The sequence below is a fragment of the Nematostella vectensis genome, chromosome 9, assembly GCF_932526225.1.
Source record: "Nematostella vectensis chromosome 9, jaNemVect1.1, whole genome shotgun sequence".
NCBI classification, from domain to species: Eukaryota; Metazoa; Cnidaria; class Anthozoa; order Actiniaria; family Edwardsiidae; genus Nematostella; species Nematostella vectensis.
The window spans coordinates 15,649,728-15,669,110 of record NC_064042.1 but is presented as its reverse complement, the minus strand read 5'-3'; the positions used below and the strand labels follow the sequence as shown (position 1 = coordinate 15,669,110).

At 40.9% G+C, this 19,383-nt stretch overlaps 3 protein-coding genes across 3 annotated transcripts; 1 reads left to right on the top strand and 2 right to left on the bottom strand.

The window, feature by feature from the left end:
• Nucleotides 1-8,133: 8,133 nt before the first annotated feature.
• LOC125572433 lies at nucleotides 8,134-10,818 on the bottom strand. Its single transcript, XM_048732939.1, has one exon. The coding sequence runs from the start codon at nucleotides 10,816-10,818 to the stop codon at nucleotides 8,134-8,136; it is 2,685 nt and encodes an 894-aa protein (XP_048588896.1).
• Nucleotides 10,819-10,855: 37 nt separating this feature from the next.
• On the bottom strand, nucleotides 10,856-14,122 carry LOC116609833. The gene has a single exon (XM_032370629.2). The coding sequence runs from the start codon at nucleotides 13,343-13,345 to the stop codon at nucleotides 10,856-10,858; it is 2,490 nt and encodes an 829-aa protein (XP_032226520.2). The 5' UTR covers nucleotides 13,346-14,122.
• A 3,539-nt stretch (nucleotides 14,123-17,661) lies between these two features.
• LOC5504688 (peroxidasin homolog) lies at nucleotides 17,662-19,177 on the top strand. Its single transcript, XM_048732938.1, has 3 exons — nucleotides 17,662-17,674; nucleotides 17,887-18,156; nucleotides 18,867-19,177. The coding sequence occupies exons 1-3, from the start codon at nucleotides 17,662-17,664 to the stop codon at nucleotides 19,160-19,162; spliced, it is 579 nt and encodes a 192-aa protein (XP_048588895.1). The 3' UTR covers nucleotides 19,163-19,177.
• The last annotated feature ends 206 nt before the right edge of the window (nucleotides 19,178-19,383 follow it).

The window sequence follows — 19,383 nt, the reverse complement described above, 5'->3', positions numbered from 1 at the left end:
TACTGTCGAATCCGTTGCATCCCGACGTCGTATTTTCATTTTGTCTTTTGGGATTTTCTGTTCCGCCAGTCAAATTATTATAAACCAATCAGATTCTTGCCATCTCTCGCCTAGTGCAGTTGCCTGGCTTTCTGTCGCGACACTGTCTGGTTTTTGTCCAGATGATAGCCAGGGAAGTGCACAAAGCGAGACTCTGATTGGCTCAGAATGGTTTTACTGACGGAACAGAAAACCAAAACAAATCATGTTTTGAAAACACGGGTCGCGATACAACTTTCTACAGTAACATAACAGACTGGAAATGGTTATGCATGATAAAGCGCAAATAATATAGATTTAGGCATTAAATGAAGGTGGAGCCAGCACATTTTCATAGTTTTTACAATAATAATAATATAAGGTACAGCCTACACACAATGGTGTCAGGACTAATCTAATTCAATGGCGAGGAACAATAACAGGGATAATACAGTTCAGATACAAGGGAAGTATAGTGATGCCTCTGAAATCACCTCTTGGACTGTGCCGAGTAGCTTTTTGATAGGGGCTGGCCACATTATTGTGGTTCACAAGAAAAGCAATGAAAGTACTATAGACTTGTTATTGTCCCCTTTAACATCTATCATAGATTTATTTTAAGATAATCAATTAATTTTATAGCCACTAAAGACAACAAACACTCCGGTAATCTGTTGGAAATGTGGCTGCCTTACAGGACCAGAGTGAAGTTAGTTCCTTATTCGCAGTTCCTTTTTCGTCTGTTTCCTTATTCGCTCAGTTCCTTATTCAAATCCGGGGGGGGGTACTTACATGATACCTTTTAATTCGAGTTGAAACAGTATTTAGGCATAACAGTTTATTCAGAACAAGTCCAAGAGCATTTTCCGTCGGGTAAATTTGGATGCTTTAACGTGCTCGCTGCTAAGCGGAGCTGTGAACATGAGACTCTATCTGCTACAAAAGGTCAAATTACGCTATGCGTGCAATCGCTTTCACAAATGAATCTAGCAAAAGAGAGGAAATCTACCTCTCATCTGATAAATGTATTTATATCTTGGGCTTTCTTTCCAAACGCATTAATATATTTAGAGGAAAAATATTCACGCTTTACGTGCTTTACGTGACTACGTACGCGTGTAGAAGGAATTTGACCTTGCTAACAAAACCACAATTTGACAGATAGTGCTTGTTGTCAATGCTACTAGATATGGCTCTGACAAAACAAATAGATTAGTGCAGTTACACGAATAGGCAACTGCTCCTTATTCAAGTTAGTTTTCGCGAATAAGGAAATGGAATCTCCCAACGTCCGATTTCGTTTTACGACTTTATCCGAATAAGGAATAGACTATGAAGAGGGTTGTCAGTGTTTGCTCATCATTTCTCAATAAAGGAAAGGAAATATCATAACGCCCGATTTCGCTTTAACGACTCCTTTCGAAAGAGCTCTCGAAAAAGGAAATGGTATTTCATAACTCCCTATCTCGTTTTAACTACTTATCCGAATAAGGAATAGACTAAAAAGAGGGTTTTTTATGTTTTCTAAACATTTCTCGAATAAATAAATGGAATCTCCCAACTTCCGATTTCGTTTTACGACTTATCCGAATAAGGAATAGACTAAAGAGAGGGTTCTTTAGTACTTTCTAAACATTTCTCGAATAAGGAAATGGTATTTCATAACGCCTGATTTCGTTTTAACTACTTATCCGAATAAGGAATAGACTAAAAAGAGGGTCGTTTGTGTTTTCTAAACATTTCTCGAAAAAGGAAATGGTATTTCATAACGCCTGATTTCTTTTTAACTACTTATCCGAATAAGCAATAGACTAAAGAGAGGGTTCTTTAGTATTTTCTAAACATTTCTCGAAAAAGGAAATGGTATTTCATAACGCCTGATTTCTTTTTAAATATCTAGTCGTTATAGCGAAATCGGGCGTTATGAAATTTCATGTCCTTTATTGAGAAATGATGAGCAAACACTGACAACCCTCTTCATAGTCTATTCCTTATTCGGATAAAGTCGTAAAACGAAATCGGACGTTGGGAGATTCCATTTCCTTATTCGCGAAAACTAACTTGAATAAGGAGCAGTTGCCTATTCGTGTAACTGCACTAATCTATTTGTTTTGTCAGAGCCATATCTAGTAGCATTGACAACAAGCACTATCTGTCAAATTGTGGTTTTGTTAGCAAGGTCAAATTCCTTCTACACGCGTACGTAGTCACGTAAAGCACGTAAAGCGTGAATATTTTTCCTCTAAATATATTAATGCGTTTGGAAAGAAAGCCCAAGATATAAATACATTTATCAGATGAGAGGTAGATTTCCTCTCTTTTGCTAGATTCATTTGTGAAAGCGATTGCACGCATAGCGTAATTTGACCTTTTGTAGCAGATAGAGTCTCATGTTCACAGCTCCGCTTAGCAGCGAGCACGTTAAAGCATCCAAATTTACCCGACGGAAAATGCTCTTGGACTTGTTCTGAATAAACTGTTATGCCTAAATACTGTTTCAACTCGAATTAAAAGGTATCATGTAAGTACCCCCCCGGATTTGAATAAGGAACTGAGCGAATAAGGAAACAGACGAAAAAGGAACTGCGAATAAGGAACTAACTTCACTCTGGTCCTTACAGGGGTGGTTTAAAAATAACTAAAACTTCTAAGAGTTGTTTTCAAAATTCTGTGCAACAAAATGTAATCGTTAAAGTGTAATAGTCAAGCCAGAACAAAAGAGAACAAAGATATAACGGTGTTTTAGTAATAAATAGACTAAATAGTATTTCATGGACTTTTGAAAACCACTGCTTTCTTTCGTAGACTTTCTTCCACCGCTATGTTGTGAATGGGTAGTGTAATCGATCTTCCGCCGTGTGATAACCAGTTTGTTGTAGGCGAAATTCGACAGCAGACTCAGAGAAAATTGTAGATTCATTGATTTAAGCAATGAACTGTGAATGAATGTAATAGGGTTTATCAAACGATTTTCCACTCCTTAGATGTTTGGAAGTTTGCGTTGGAAGAGGCGAGTGTCAGCGAAGCGTGGTTACATAGATTGCGCGGGCAGGCAGGCGGGCAGGCAGGCGAGGCAGAACCACAGGGCTCCCGCGCGATGACCAAAAAATCTCAGTCCCATAGTTATACATAGTACCATTTTTCTATAACTATGGGGCTCCGCGCGTGGCCTACGGCCGCGCTGGCTCTGCTATAAAGTAACAATAGACAAACAAACGAGCAGGAGAGAGTGTAATGAAAATAAAATAAACATGTACAAACTTGGCGTGAGGGTATTTCATAGAGCTACCACTCTATGGCCAATGTTTGTGTGAACGCAAATAAAGAACAGTGGCAGGGAGTACTTTGTTGTTTTATAGGTAGGGACCATTAACACGAGGTCGGTGCCGTACTTCTGAAACGAACAGAAACTTGTTGTTTTCCTCCTGTTTGATCTTGTTGTTGATCTTTAGGTCTTTGAATAAAATTTCCGACCGTTCTGTCCGAGCTTCCGACGACTTATCAGTTCGATTTACGAAATAATAGCATGATTTATTTATTAGATAAAAGGGCCTTAAAAACATACATTGCAATATAGTACTCATTCATTGTTTAATTTCCTTTACATTCAGCTGAGTTCTCTACACTTCTCGCATGACTTTTATTGAGTTGTTGCATTAAACCGGAAGGCCTGTGGTCGCAGTAATTAATTAATCATCCGCTGTCCCGAAAAATATATCGTGGGCGCACTTCCCTCTCCGCCCGTGGCAAATTGTTTCCCGTTCACAACCGAGGGAGGAAGGAGGACACGGGAGGTTTAGGTTTGGATCCCGAGTGTTATGATTTCGTATGCTTGTTGTTGACAAAAATGAGGCCTACGATAATACATCTCACTATTTTTGCCCTATCGATGTCCAGACGAGGTAAGATAACAGAGTGCTTCGTCTTAGGAAAAAGCTATAATCTTTTGCGGAAGTTAACAAATTTTCCATTGTTTCTCTGTTTATGAGTTACTCATGTATATTCCTACACACCACGATGGTCGTCATCATGTCGAATCGAATGGCGGGTTAGGGAGGCGGGAACCATCAGTCAGCAGCAAATAAATTTCGGGAAGCCATCTCATTCGAGAGTCTAGGAATAAGCTACATACAGTATGACCTTCTAAACACTTGGGGGGGGGGGGGGGGGTGTTTGGTTTGAGGTATTGGCCTTAATTGTACGATATTGCGGTAAAAGGGCAAAAAGCATGCGGTGATGCGGTATTTCAAAACACTGCAAGATGCGGGATTTTGGTTTTCAAATGTACAAATGTAAATGCACACAGTAAATTTGCTCTGGTAAATCATGTTGCGTCTCACATGTAATGTTTAATAACTGTTTTGGGTTTAAACCACTTGGAACAAAGTTAGATATTACTGGTTATTTCTTTTAAATAATCCCCCGCTGTGACATACATAATACCATGGAATTACCATGGGTACAGAGAACCTTCCTTGCCTAACATTTCTGTGATCTTACTGGACACCACATATCTCACAATTTCAACCTCATCTTGCTGTAGTAGTCAAAAACCTACAACAAATACAACAGTCAGGAGGGGTAGATAGCCCCTTCAAGCTGCCTCCCATGACATGCTCTACGATTCTGTTCCACCTGACTATCAATCAGCCTTTATTGAGGTGGATGCAGTTCCAAAGTTGTTTAATCTCATGGTTGACCTCAGATTCTCTCCTCTATCAGTATAGCTACACAGGTGCTGCCATTTCCGCAACAAAACAGATGTACTCCTCGGTGTCAGCATCAACGCACACTCCTTTGTACTTTTTAAAAATTTCATAACCATATTTACTGTCTGCTTTGGTTAGGTCTCACCATCTTCTTAATAACAACAAAGCGAGCACAACATTGAGTCTAGGTGGCTCAGTTGGCAGAGCGCCGCTCTGTAGTGCCTGTGCCTCTCACCACTGTGTTCTCGGTTTAATTCCCGGTTTCGACAGGAGTTGAGGTAGTTGGTCTCACCTTTGCTTCCAGGGTTTTTCTCTCGGTTGACATGAGTTGTATGGCGGCTGCCAGGCACCTCCCCATCCCTTCAACTCGGCCACATCTGAATCTATGCTTTGTTATTCACAATGTAGCTTATTTATTTATAAACTTATTTAGCTTTGCTAGCGATTTGGGCTTCCTGTGTAACAAGCCACTACCATCTTATCACATACATCTCTCCCAAGAAACAATGCTTATTCTACATGCATGCTGAATTTGGACTTTGAGAGTCTGTGTGTAATTAGATTTGGGCTCCCTTTGGCATTCAGTGATACAAAAGCGGCCATGATTTTTCGCACATGAACTTGTTTACAATAATATTGAAAGCACCATCTTCAATTTATACAGCGAATACGATGCCGAAAACAAAGAATTATTGGTAAAGATGAAAAATTATTTTTGCATTTCATGGCTTTCGAAGTTTGGCGATTGATGTTAAAACAACTAAACAAAGCGGATAACTTGATAAAGCAGATAATTAAACTACAGTAGTTGCCTAATGACTGTAAACAGGTAAAGGCTATGGAAATTCCTTAAATGGCAGGTAAACAATGAGCTTTTCATAGATCTCTGTGTTATTTGATGAGATGAGTGTATATAGGAAAATATAAAAATCACTTTGAATCTAATCTCATTTCTCTGCCCTGCCTCACATATCAGGCATAAATTTGATACCTATGGTTTGCAGCACACGCAGGACATGCTAAAAACGTACCAAGGCTGAGATAGCAGCAAAATGTCGAGTTTTCTTTGTGTGATGTGTTCTAAAATGCAGAATCGAATTATGTTCATTATAATACACCCTTAAATATTATTGCTATTTATTTATTTATTTATTTATTTATTTTAGTTTGTTTGTTAGTTTATTTTTATTTATTTATTTATTTATTTATTTATTTATTTATTTATTTATTTATTTATTTATTTATTTATTTATTTATGCATTTATGCATTTATTTATTTGTTTGTTTGTTTGTTTATGCGAGGGCATTGAACTATAGGGAATTAATGGGGAATGTAGTTAGTAATTAGTGGTTATCTTCTAAGTGATAAGTATTCCCTAAGTTGTAACTTTTGATAGTATTCCAAAAAAAATTACAACAAGCAAGATGTGGTGTCTAAACTGCAATAGTAAATTGTTTACTTTTGATTTTCTCAGTTTTATCTGATGTATCGGGCTCAATATCAATAGAGACATATGTTGGCGAAGATGCAAGGTTCAGCTGGTGGTCTTTGAACCCTTCGACATCGTATTTTGTTGGATTTACATTTGAACGTGGTTCTAGTACACTATGTCAGTGGAGAACAGGCATAACTGTCAACTGCCCTGGAAATGTAACTAGCACGTTCAGGGGAAAACTTTTCTTCTATGGAAGCCCTGCTAGTAACATTACATTTGAGATCAAGAACGTTAAACTTGACAATGAGGGACCATATAAAGTCGCAATCATAGAGAATACCGACCAAACTACTGTTATAGAACGGAGTGGAGTGTTGATTGTACTTGGTAAGTGCAAGTGCTTATTCTTGTAGTAATCTGAATAAGTTTACTTTGTATAGAATTATATTGTCCTTAGTAATCTTGTTTAATCTCAAGTTATCAACATTTTAACCTTTTAACCACAGGTACCCCAAGCTTACTGTGTGTATGAATAAGTAGTGGATCCTGTTATGTTGTGTGTGTCATGGTTTACAGTAAACCTATGAGACTGAAATAAGCTGTTCACTTTACTATGAAATAAAATCGTAAAACTCTAAAAAATATTATGACCTGGCAGTGGAGTCCTACTGTAAATATGTTATGGGTGAAGTTTAAAGCCATTTTGGCAGATATTCCGAGAGTTTACCGTGTTCTGTTTCCCCTTGTACATAACCAAGGACTTATACATGTCTCCTAAGCAACATAATCTACACCTCAGTAAAAACAGTCCTTCTATATAAACATAGACTGGATCCATCAGTATACAGGCCTCAACAATAACTGTTTAGGCCATTTCTTTTATTCATCCGCCATATTTTTTAACTACTTTGTAAAACAAACCACAATCATTTTAATAAATACCCGGATGTCACCACAACCAGAACCGGAAACAGTGCATTCTATTTTAAGCCTAAACTCTCACAACCACGCGCGCACGCCGCTCATAGCCCCCCATTCCCCCCAAAATAGCAAACTGTAAACACCCCAAATCCAAGCTTCCAAGATATACTCTCCAAGTCACATCGGTATGTACACCCTTCTTTTCACACATCCTATATACTACCCATTACACTACAACACCTATATTCTCTCTTCTTTCTGCTATGTACACTAAACCACACACTTATTTACTGTTTAGTTTACCACATACAGCCACTAGCCATTACCATCACATGCAAAATTTCTCTCACTACACCCTTCACCCACATATCTTAGCCTCTATTCATTTGTTCTCTTTACCTCATTCCCCCTGCGCGTTACTTTTTACTTTTCAAATTATCATTGTAGCGGCGTCAGCTCCGCGTGGCGGAGAGATCCGGGAAACTTTTGATGAAGTACTCACAAATTCCACAAGGCTAGGGTTTTATTGCGTGTAAGAACTTGGTAAGCTTTACAGCGAGTTTGGCCTAGGGCGGCGCTAACTTAAACCCGTGTGAACCCGTCGAATTTCTGTGAGCCTTAGGGGCTTTACAAGTTTGCTGCGTTTATAAAGCTAAGGTCACGTGATCGCTAGCGTTACATTGATTGGTGACGTAATGAGATGACTAAAAATAACTAAGGGGTTATCCATGGCATGCGGATGCCGTTACACTGCTTCCCTAAATGTGCCTACATTTATTAAGAAAATAGAGTATAAATTACATAAAAGATGTTTATATTCTAAGCATTGAATTGCGATGCTAGCTGATTGCTTATTTTTGTTTAATTAATAATGATAAGGAATTTATGATTTGTTGATTGAAAATTACTAATTGATAGCCTAAATTTGATTAATGGTTGTTTGCTTGTTATAAATGAAGCTGGTATATTTTAGCTATATAAGAATTACTGAGAATGTCCTTTATATCTTGAAATTTGGAAAGTGTTCATTGTGTCTTGGACTAAGCTGACTAATCTTCCCTTGCTAATAGCATGATAAGCTTGTGGATGGGACGCTCGAAGCACTTGTGTTGTCCGTCCATAGCAGTAGTCACGTGATGATCTTTTGGTAGGATAAGAGGGTGCTTTAGTTGGTATTCTTCTTCAGCATTTCTCAGACGACCACCAACTCGTAGTAGACCTTCGTCGTCTATGAACGGGTCTAGCTTGTAGATATTGCTGGTGGCTTTGATGATGTTGTTGCGATCGCGCGCGCTTTTGCGATCTTCGAACTTGCTATTGTTTCCTTTCATTCTTTGCAGTGTATCTATTTCGTTCTCAAAAGTGGTGGCTTGTGCGGTCTTGAATAGACACTTCTCTGCTTCCCATAGCTCCTTTACTGTAGACGCGCCATTTGTCGGTCGCCAGTTGCGTGTCTTGTTTGGGCGTAGTCTCTCTATCATCCGTTGGATGCGAACGATTGCGTGCTTGAGGCGCAGTAGAGAAGACGAGTGTGAGAAGTGCTTCGTATCTAAGTACTGTGTATGCATAGTGGTACTAGTTGAGAGGACAGAGACTTCTTTGCGTAACTCAGCATCGTCTGGATCTAGCTGAGATGACGGCTTCTGGTTGCTTGGTGTGGGGTTCTCGTAAAGGAACTGTGGTCCGCTGAACCAACGCTTATTTTCGATAAGTTGTGCGGCTGTCATTCCTCTAGATGCTTCATCTGCTGGGTTTTCTTTTCCTGGCACGTGGTACCATTGTTCTGGCTCGCTTTGATCTCTGTGCTGCACACGATTGCCGACATACACATGGAAACGGCGAGCGTCGTTGTTAAGGTAGCCTAGGACTATTTCCGAGTCGGTGTAATAGAGGCGCTGTGGTGTGGGTTGTAGGTCTAGCTCAAGCTCGACCATGCTTGAAACGTTCACGGATATTACTGCTGCCGTGAGTTCCAGCCGGGGTATTGTGATTTGTTTGAGGGGTGCCACTCGAGACTTTGCCATTAGAAAGCTTACGTGGACTTCTCCTTTCTCGTTAACCATGCGTAGGTATGAGACTTGTCCGATTCCGTTGTGGCAAGCATCTGAGAAGTTGCAGACTTGAGTAGAAGTCAGAGTGCCAAAGTTAGGAGGCTTGAGACATCGGGGGAACTTGAGGTTCTCGAGAAGCGGTAACTCTGTGCGCCATTTTTCCCAGCGTGGTCGGATGTCTTCGGGGAGGGGCTCGTCCCAGTCTGTATGGGTACTGCAGAGCTCCTGTAGAATCTGCTTCCCGGTAAGGATGACGGGGGACACGGCTCCTAAGGGGTCGTACACTGAACTGACGGTGGAGAGTATACCGCGTCTTGTAAGAGGCTTGTCTCTTAGCTCGATACGAAATCCTAGTGTATCCGACTCTATACACCAGTAAGTAACGAGCGATCTTTGGACTGGTAGGCTGTCGTGATTGAGGTCTAGGTCTTTGAGGTCTTTGGCTCGATCCTCAGGGTGTAGTGCTTCTAAAACTTCCTTACTGTTGCTGGCAAATTTATGGAGTCGCAGGTTCGCGTCCGCGCACATTTCTTGTGTGGCTTTGATAGTGCGCACAACCTGTTCTGTTGTGGGAAGGGACTTGAGACCATCGTCCACGTAGAAGTTTCGGCGTACGAACTCTGCTGCGTCATCTCCGTGCTTTTCTCTGCCTGTTTCTGCAGTCTGGTGAAGACAGTAGTTTGCGACCGCGGGCGACGATGCTGCGCCGAACAGGTGCACGTCCATGCGGAACTCTACTATTGGCTTGGTTAAGTCGCTGTCTTCGAACCACAGGAAGCGCAGGAAATCTCTGTGCTCCGGATTAACATAGAAACTGTGGAACATTTGCTCGATGTCACAGGTAAAGGCTACTTCTTCTTTTCGGAAGCGCATGAGGACGCCGATGAGTGAGTTCAGCTGGTCGGGTCCTTGTAATAAGTTCTTGTTTAGGGACTCGTTCTCGTATACTGAACTGCAGTCGAACACCACGCGGAGGTCTTTCTTGCGAGGGTGCTGTACATTGAAGTGGGGGAGAAACCACACTTTGCCAGGGGAGGTACGCAACTGGTCGACGGGGACTCGACTTGCGTGACCACGGTCAATAACCTTTTTCATGAAGGCGATGTAATCGTTTCTAAGCTTGTCATTACCAAGAAGTTTCCGTTTGAGTGAGAGGAGCCTGTGTAGACAGTGCTTCTTGTTGTCTGGTAGGTGTACCTCGTTTGCTCTGAATGGTAGGGGTGCCTCCCAGTTTCCATTCTCGTTCTTGTGTAGACCTATCTCCATTATATTGTTAAACTGTATGTCCTCTCTTGATTCTGTTTTTCCTTGTCTTTGTTTACTTCGGTCGTGGTGGAGTTCTGTGTAGTCAAGCTCCATCATTTGGCGTATTTGCTGCGGGCTTGTCATGTCTTTGGATGGTGTCGTGCGGACGAAGGGCGGCTGTACGGTAGTATCGCTTGAAGCGTTGTGCTCGAGTAGGACTTCTCTCTCTACCGTCACACAATTCACACGAGCTGTCACGTCACCATCTCCGTCTTTGCACACTCGACCGATTACCGTCCAACCAAACTTGTACTTCTCGGCCCAGGGCTCTTCAGGGCTTCCTGCTATCACTTCAGTTGGTTGGAAGGCCGCCGGGACGTTTCGACCGATGAGTAGTCCGATTTCTATGTCCGGTCTGTATGCGATCTGGTCTGCCATGGGTGCGAGGTGGGTCCACTGCTTCGCTACTTCGGGACTAGCGATATCGCTTTGTGCGGCGGGGATGTACTCGCGTGTGTATGCATACGGTGACGTGCGCGTGTTCGTTTTTGATATCTTGAATTCGTAGACCAGTTATCTTTTTTGTACGAATTGTGTTGAAGCCGACTATAGTATTGACCTTTAGGTCGAGCTCCGGTGCTGTTATTCCTAGCAATCTTGATAGACTATCCGTGATGAATACGTCTGTCGATTGATCATCGAGGACGGCGTATGTGAGCTGTTTTTTGTGTGGCTGTGACTCATGTGTGAGGTTGACAAGGACTATTCGGGCGCACGACCTACCGGTCCCCTCCCCTCCGCAGACTTGTGTGCATGTTGCTGATGCTTCTGGGGGGCTAGGGGGTGCAGGTTTAGCGGGGGTGCTTCTGTCTTCGTGAAGCAAAGTTAGGTGGTTCTTATTGCAGGCCTCGCATCGGGGAGGAGTTTCTTCACAGTCTTTACGAAAGTGTTTTCCTGTGCATTTAAAACATAGCCCATTTGATTTTAGGAACTCTAGCCTTTCTTCATATGGGAGTTCTTTGAACCTTTTACATTCAGTTAGGTTGTGCGACGCTGCGTTGTTATGGTACGGGCAGACCTTTTTTTCTGTGTGTTTAACCAATGCTTTCTTCTTTTGGGTCTCGGTTTTAGTTAGGAGTACATTATGAATGCGCTCTTGTGGCTTGCGGTGCGTTTGTATGGGAGTTGGAGTGCTAGAGTGCTTGGTCGGTGTGAGTTGAGGAATGTTCATTCGCTCGGCGTGAAAACATACTTCTGTGACGAGATCACTAAAGCTAGGAAACGCGCTGTACCCCCTTTCCTGTTGTAGTGCTTGCACTTTGATTGACCATTTTGTCGCGAACCATCCCGGGAGTTTTTCTACTAGGGACTGTATTTTTGAGGGGAACTCATAAATCTTAAGGGCTGACATGTGCGCGCTTGCAACTTGCACTTGATACAGAAAGTCACTAAATTCGCGTAGCCCCTTTCCATCGTTAGGCGCTATCTTTGGCCAATTTGTTAGTTTTGTTTCAAATTCTGTCGCTATTATATCTGGGCGTCCGAAGCGGTTTCTCAGCTTATTTCTAGCTTCACGGTAGGCAGTGTCGGGATCTGCGCCAACCATGTACTGTAATTGCTCTACTACTAGTTTAGCCTTTCCGCCGAGATGTTGATACAATAAATAAAGCTTTTGCTGCGCGCTCACCGGGGCAGTGTCTATTAATGCATCAAACGCTGTTTCCCAGATAAAGAATTTCGTGTGGGGCCCTTCCCCGGTGAAGATGTCTGGCTTAGCTTGCGGCAGGCGCTGGAGTTGTGTGACTTTAGCAAGGGCTTCGGCTATTTGTTTGACACTATCTGTCTGCAAGGGCTGTTGGTAGGACTGTGTGACGCTTTGATTCGGTATCCCATTGTAATGGTGTGACGGGTCAGATGACTGCACATTTTGGTTGTGTGACATTGGCTGGGCATTTTGAATTTCCTGATAGACAGTGGAGCTTTTCGGCGTAAACTCTTGTGCGTTGTGCCAAGCGGTAAGTGTTGATGGCGGGTTTGTTTGGGATTGGCTGATGAAGGGACGATTCTCAGGTACTTGAGTGGTCTGAAAGGTCACGAACGTGTTGGCAGTAAGGGGTCGCTGCGGTTTAGTGTATACGAGTGAACTTTCGGTGTTAGGAAAGTTAAAGGGAGATAAGCAACTTTGGATCGGATCTGTGATAACAGGTTTGGTTGTTTGTGCCTCGGACAGGAAACGGCTTATTAAATTCTCTTTCTCGATGGGCAGTTCAAACTCTTCTAGCGAGACCGCTTCTTTATAAACGGCCTCTTCGGCTTTTGTTGCATTTAATTCTTGTTGCAGTTTAAGATTTGCTAGTTTTTGTTCCTGTTCCAAGATTGAATTATTAAATTTGATCTTTTCTTCTAAGGCAGCACGCTTTGCTCGCACGTCGATTAAAGTATCTCTTGCGGATTTCGAGCTTTTTGATGATTTCCGTGAAGAGTGTGACGCAGAGGAAATTACTGACATTTTGTCAGCTTGGTACTCGAGAGTTGTTATCTTCTCATGCGCTATTTTCTTAGCCTCATTAATCGACTGATGGATATCTAACTGTGAATCGGCCACTTCTTGTGAATCTGGCGTTTCTTTTATGAGATAGTAGAAATCGTTTAATTTCGTTGTTGCGCTTTCTGCTGGGGCATTGCAATGACTAAGTTCTTTCAATATTTGTTCTTTATTATTTGATGAGCTTAAATGTGCCAGGAAATCGGATATGACTTGCCGGAAATGGTCGCTCGCGGCTTTTGCGGTTTTTGCTTTAAGTTCCTTTGCGTACTCTAAACCCTTTTCGGTCATGGTACGTGATCTTAACGTTGTAGTTTCGGGCTCTACCGACTGATGGGGAATTATATTTTCTGGAAAACTCTCAATGTTCTCGGGGATATTTTCGCTGATTGGGGCGGGCGCATTGGGGCGTTCGGCCATTCTTAAATTCTTATTGTAGATGGTCGCGGCGAGCGGCAAAATGATAAGTCACACAAAGTTTTTTTTATTTTTTTTTGTATTAACGAACAGACGACGTAGAATAATGGCAATATACTGAAGAAACCAGTAGATGATTAATCAGTTTGTGAATTCTAATTGAGAATGACTTCAATATTTTCTGTCTTCATGTGGTTTGAAACTTTTGACTTTTGTGTAATGCAGAGAGCATTCCTTTGTTGTGAAATCTCTGCGTATCCGGTTGTAGTTGAACCAAATTTTCGAAATTAGTAGAAAAAGTGGAACGGACTTACGGTTTTCGGATGGGCGGTTCGGGTCTAGGGGTCGGCGGACTTGACTGGCCTTTTCTCCTTTGATGGGCTTAGAGCTTCAGGGAAGCTTGACTTGGACTTGACTTGACTGAGGACTTGGTTGAATCGGCAGGGATTCAGCTTTCCAACAGAAATTCGACTGTAGCGGCGTCAGCTCCGCGTGGCGGAGAGATCCGGGAAACTTTTGATGAAGTACTCACAAATTCCACAAGGCTAGGGTTTTATTGCGTGTAAGAACTTGGTAAGCTTTACAGCGAGTTTGGCCTAGGGCGGCGCTAACTTAAACCCGTGTGAACCCGTCGAATTTCTGTGAGCCTTAGGGGCTTTACAAGTTTGCTGCGTTTATAAAGCTAAGGTCACGTGATCGCTAGCGTTACATTGATTGGTGACGTAATGAGATGACTAAAAATAACTAAGGGGTTATCCATGGCATGCGGATGCCGTTACGCTCTTGGCCAACATCAAGCGCAATCAAAGATTGACCATTACATGCACTACACTTAACTATAGGAATTACTCAACAAAAGTGTAGGGGCGGATGATAGGGGCCTTATCATTTGAAACACACTTCATATACGAACCGTACCTTCGTTTTCCCCTTCGTTTTTTACTTCCACCATCATCGCCGCTAGCTTTCCCCCTTGGCTCCCCACTTTATGTACCTGGTTCGTATGTGACCAACCAAAGACCTCGCCCCCTGATGAGAAGTCTTTGTTGGCATTATATGCCTGTAGTTCTATATTTTGCAGAGCTCTTTCAAATAGCCTACACACTTACTGCATGTCTTATTGTTTTTATTTTGTTATGTTTATGTTTACATATACATGCCGGTTGTTTTCTTCATGCCTTTCCTCTATTCTCTTGCCACCAGATTCTTGCTCTATCTAGGATAAACCCTGTCCCTGTCTTATCTACATTTCTGTTTCATCTACATCTTACATCGCCTCCCGCACCTTTCATCTTCTTTTCGCCATTTTACACACATCATTTTTCATTCTCCACAATATTTCCTTTCATGTTATACAGTATTTCAATTTTTTTCAGCATTTTCACAACACTCATGCAATCTCTATTATTTTTTTAATTTCACCTGTCAATCATACCACACTTAGACACTTCATTAGATACATACCTTCACACTTACTCTACCTCCTCTTGCTCACTATTTTCTTTCTGCAATCTAAAGACTTTTCTTTTTCTTATCCTACATATTCCTTTTTTACCCTACATACAAAACACATTCTTCCAGACACTACATAGTCTTGTTACATTATTTGTACCCTTCATACTATTTACACTAATTATCTACCCTCATCAGATTTCACTTATCCTGCTAACCTCCTCACATCCCATACATAACACTTGCCACCATTAACCAATCACAACTGTTTAATCCCTACACAAAACCATTTACTAACTACCTTCTCCACTTAACACAATAATCCCACGACTCCCATCCACGACTCTCATGCTGTTTAATTGTCAGCCCCATTTCTTGTATTAACCTTCACTCATTATCTCTTAATCCATAATCTCAACCACCCACATATAATCCAATAACCCCTTTAACTCTCTCTCCTTTCACACTGCAACTCCACAAACATAAATCAACTTTCACCAATTCCTACACAACCACCTCTCCACCTCCTTATCTCAACCTTTCACCATCTACATCTTCTATCACTACCTTCCTTCATATAGAAACATCACACTCACTCTCTCATAACCATATATTATCACCCACATTTACACCATAACCTCCCCGATTTTCATATCTACCTCCACACCACTACCATTGTAATACACGTTAGGTTCCATCACCACCCTGTTTTACTTAACATCTCTTTTGTTCACCCTCCCATCATGCTAAATTATCACCCTCATCTACACCACATCTTTCTCATCACCAGTTAAACCTCCACACCATACCACTTTTTCCCCCACTACTACAGCCACCAGCCACCTTCATATCACACCACATTATTTCTATTCTTCTTCCTTTTACACCTTCATATCACTCCAAAATTTTCCTTTTTTTTTACCTACCCACCACACTTCCATACCCTATCTTTTTACAACCACCCACTGGTTTAGCCCATCTACCTTTCCACTGTAATTACATTACCACCATCCCCACTCTACATTATCTTACTAGCCATTCTTCACCATCACCCTCCTACATCACCATACTATATAATCACACTTCATTCTCACACCCTTTTAGGCCCCTGCATTTTGTTACGAAAACACGATCCAAACCAAAAATTCTGAACAACCATACCCTGTTTAGGACAAAACCCTTAATTTTAGGACAACACCCTCAATTTTAGGATCCTGTTAGCACATGAGAGCAAGCAAGGTAATCAGATCGGTGGCGGGATCAGCGGTTACCAGTTTTAGCAAGGCAACTAAAATCGGTACCCTGTTTATGACAGCCTTGCTTAAAATTATGTACTCTGTTCAGGACAGAGAGGTAAAAAACCATATCCTGTCCAGCGGCACGTCCCCGTATAAGGGAGAATCCCCCCCCCGGGTATTTGAGACTCCACTGTCAGGTCATAATATTTTTAAGAGTTTTATGATTTTATTTTGTAGAAAAGTGAACACCTTGTTTCAATCCCATATGTAAAACACACAACGTAACGTGAACCACTATTCATACACACAGTGAGCTTGGGGTTCAAGTGCTTTAACTTAACTTAAAAGTCTGGAATTTCAAAATTTTTCTGACCCCCTACAAAATATATCAATGAATTTGATGCACATTCTGCTTGCACTTTCATGACTTTCATTTGGCTGGCGTTGAAAATCATTATCCCCTAAAGTGTGTCCTCAACTTTAGGATTTTGGTTTTATAACATCACTGAATTTATAAATTTCGATTCATGTCAGAATGCCCCCCCTAATAACTTTTCAGATTGGTTGTATGAAAAGATGTTTAAATAAGATTTCTGTTTGGATGGAGCTAATGATGCTTTATTCAATAATTAGCATATCATTTATATTTGAAAATGGCAAAATTTTCACAGAGGTTCCATTTGACCAGCTTTTATGTCTCGATCATGGACGGAAAGCTAAAATTGATGTTCAAAAAATCATTTCTTGCAGGTTTTTAAAAGGATTGCTTAAAAATCAATTCAGGGTTAGTTCCAGGTGTCAGTGTTTTAGTACTGATTAAAATCTGTCTCATTAACATACTTTATCGAATCAATATCCGAGACAAACTTATATCGCTCAAAACTTGTAAAATTGAGCTTTTTGGGAAAAAAACACACCGCAGACGGATACATTTACATCCCAACTAAGTTTATTTTCTGAATAAAAGCATGAAGATATAACTCATAGATGTTTATTTGCGTGAATATGTATGTCCTTAGAAATTCTTCACTGACGTGGGTGGGAGGCCTGTGGTTCTAGTGTTTAATTATGATGTTGTGGTAAAAATATATCATTGATGTTACTGAAAATACCTATTTTCTCACTAACGTCAAACAAAGTTTGAATTTGCAGGCATGTATCTGGTGTTTTTTTAGTTGGGGGTGCGAAACCCAAATAAGTGAACGTTTTTAGTAGGGGAAACGGGGTGGCGAAATATTTTTATTGTGCCAGGAATTGCCTACTCGTTTTTTATTTGGCCAGCCAGTAGGCGTTGCCCCACTACTTCATGTTCATACTTTCCAAAATGGCAGAAAAATAGCGGACTCAGGGTTTTCTTGCCAAATAATAAAAAAACTCCTACAAGTAGACAATGCCAGTAATAATTGTTGCCTATTTTTAGAGTCTTCAATGAAAATGCATTTTCTTTCACTAACAAGTCATTAGACATCACTTTAGAGTAATATTATCCTATAGCCCAAGTATGTACGCAAATAAAAGCAATTCAAGGTTTTCGACTGATGGCAGTATTTAGGGAATTTGTCTCTTGGAATTCATGATTATGTTTGAGATGACTAAAAAAAGCAGCTACAAAGCAGAGATACAATAAATATGAATCCCTTTAGTACATTGAAGCCACCTAAGTGAATGGACTTTAATGTAAAGAAGGCTGTACTCACTAGGAATTCTTGTTGAGTTTGCAACCAATCTATTCTTGTTTACAATATCAATGAACACTTCTGATTGCTTGTGCTATACTTACTACTGACTTGAGTAAACAATAATTCTGCTACCTTTACACCAACTCATTGCTCACTAACAGTTTTGCCTTTACAGAGGCACCAGCATTCACTTCATCTCCAAAAAGCACATATGACATAGCAGAAAATGATGACGTCACTGTCACGTGCTCAGCGAGGGGTCGACCAGCCCCCAATGTCACATGGGTCAATAAGACGTCAGGGTCCGCAGTGGCTCATGGGACAGGGAGTGCAACACTGAGTCTACTAAAGATCCAGCGACACCAAGCAGGGGTGTACCAGTGCCAGGCCATCAACGATGTGAGGAGGGGGGCCATAACCCAAGATGTCACCATCAACGTGCAATGTGAGTATACCCTTTAATTGTGCTTCCTCATGCTTCCTAAAATTGCTACAGTTTTCTTATAACAGTTTACAGTAAAAACTTATGAATATAAAATGATTGATGATATTGTCTTATTTCTTTTCTACTCTCTTATTTAAAAATATTTACTATTTATCAAAATATTATTTTTGTTCTAAACTTTCAATTTTGTCAGGTTTATTCCTCATTATGTCCTATAAAACAATGTATTAATTAAAAAAATTATCCTAATAGAAAAAGACGTGTCTGCATAGTGGCCTTTAGAGCATATGTGTGTCAAAATTGACTTCTAAGATAACACCCCTATAAAGTACAGTAGTATACCCCTGACTCGTGACTTTATTTGTACACTGTATGATGTGCTGTGTTCATTGTGTTGTTGTTGATGATAAACTAATGAATGTGTGTAATTATCCTGTTATTTGAATCATTGTCTATGAGCTATATGTTTTGTGTATCTGAACAATTATAAGAAGTCTTTTCAATTCTTTCGTGGTTTTCGAGAAGGAATTCTTTGGCTATCTCGGACCAGCTACAACTCAAGTTGTGAAGATTTTTTCTTGCTGACGATTTTTTAAGATAGTCAGGTATGAAAAGCATTCAATTAACAAATTTTTGATTTCATTTTAAGGCTGGCCCTGACCCTTGTAACTCTGATTGGAAATGGGGATATACTTTGTTTGATTTTCCAGATCCACCAAAGATTACTCCAATACAGAACACCACAGTGAGAGCTGGGGAGACCATCACCCTGACATGCGCAGTGGCTGGTAACCCGACACCAAGTGTTTCCTGGTCAAAGGCAGGATCTGGACATAGCACCGGTGGTAACGTCTTTACTAAAGCTGGTGCCACAAAGGCAGACACTGGACAATATGTCTGTACTGCAGTAAACACCGTCACTGGAAACACACAGACAAGAACAGAATCCACTTATGTCATGGTCAAATGTAAGTGCTCTATGATGCCAAATGTAAGTGCTCTATGATGTCAAATGTAAGTGCTCTATGATGTCAAATGTAAGTGCTCTATGATGTCAAATGTAAGTGCTCTATGATGTCAAATGTAAGTGCTCTATGATGTCAAATGTAAGTACTCTATGATGTCAAATGTAAGTGCTCTATGATGTCAAATGTAAGTGCTCTATGATGTCAAATGTAAGTGCTCTATGATGTCAAATGTAAGTGCTCTATGATGTCAAATGTAAGT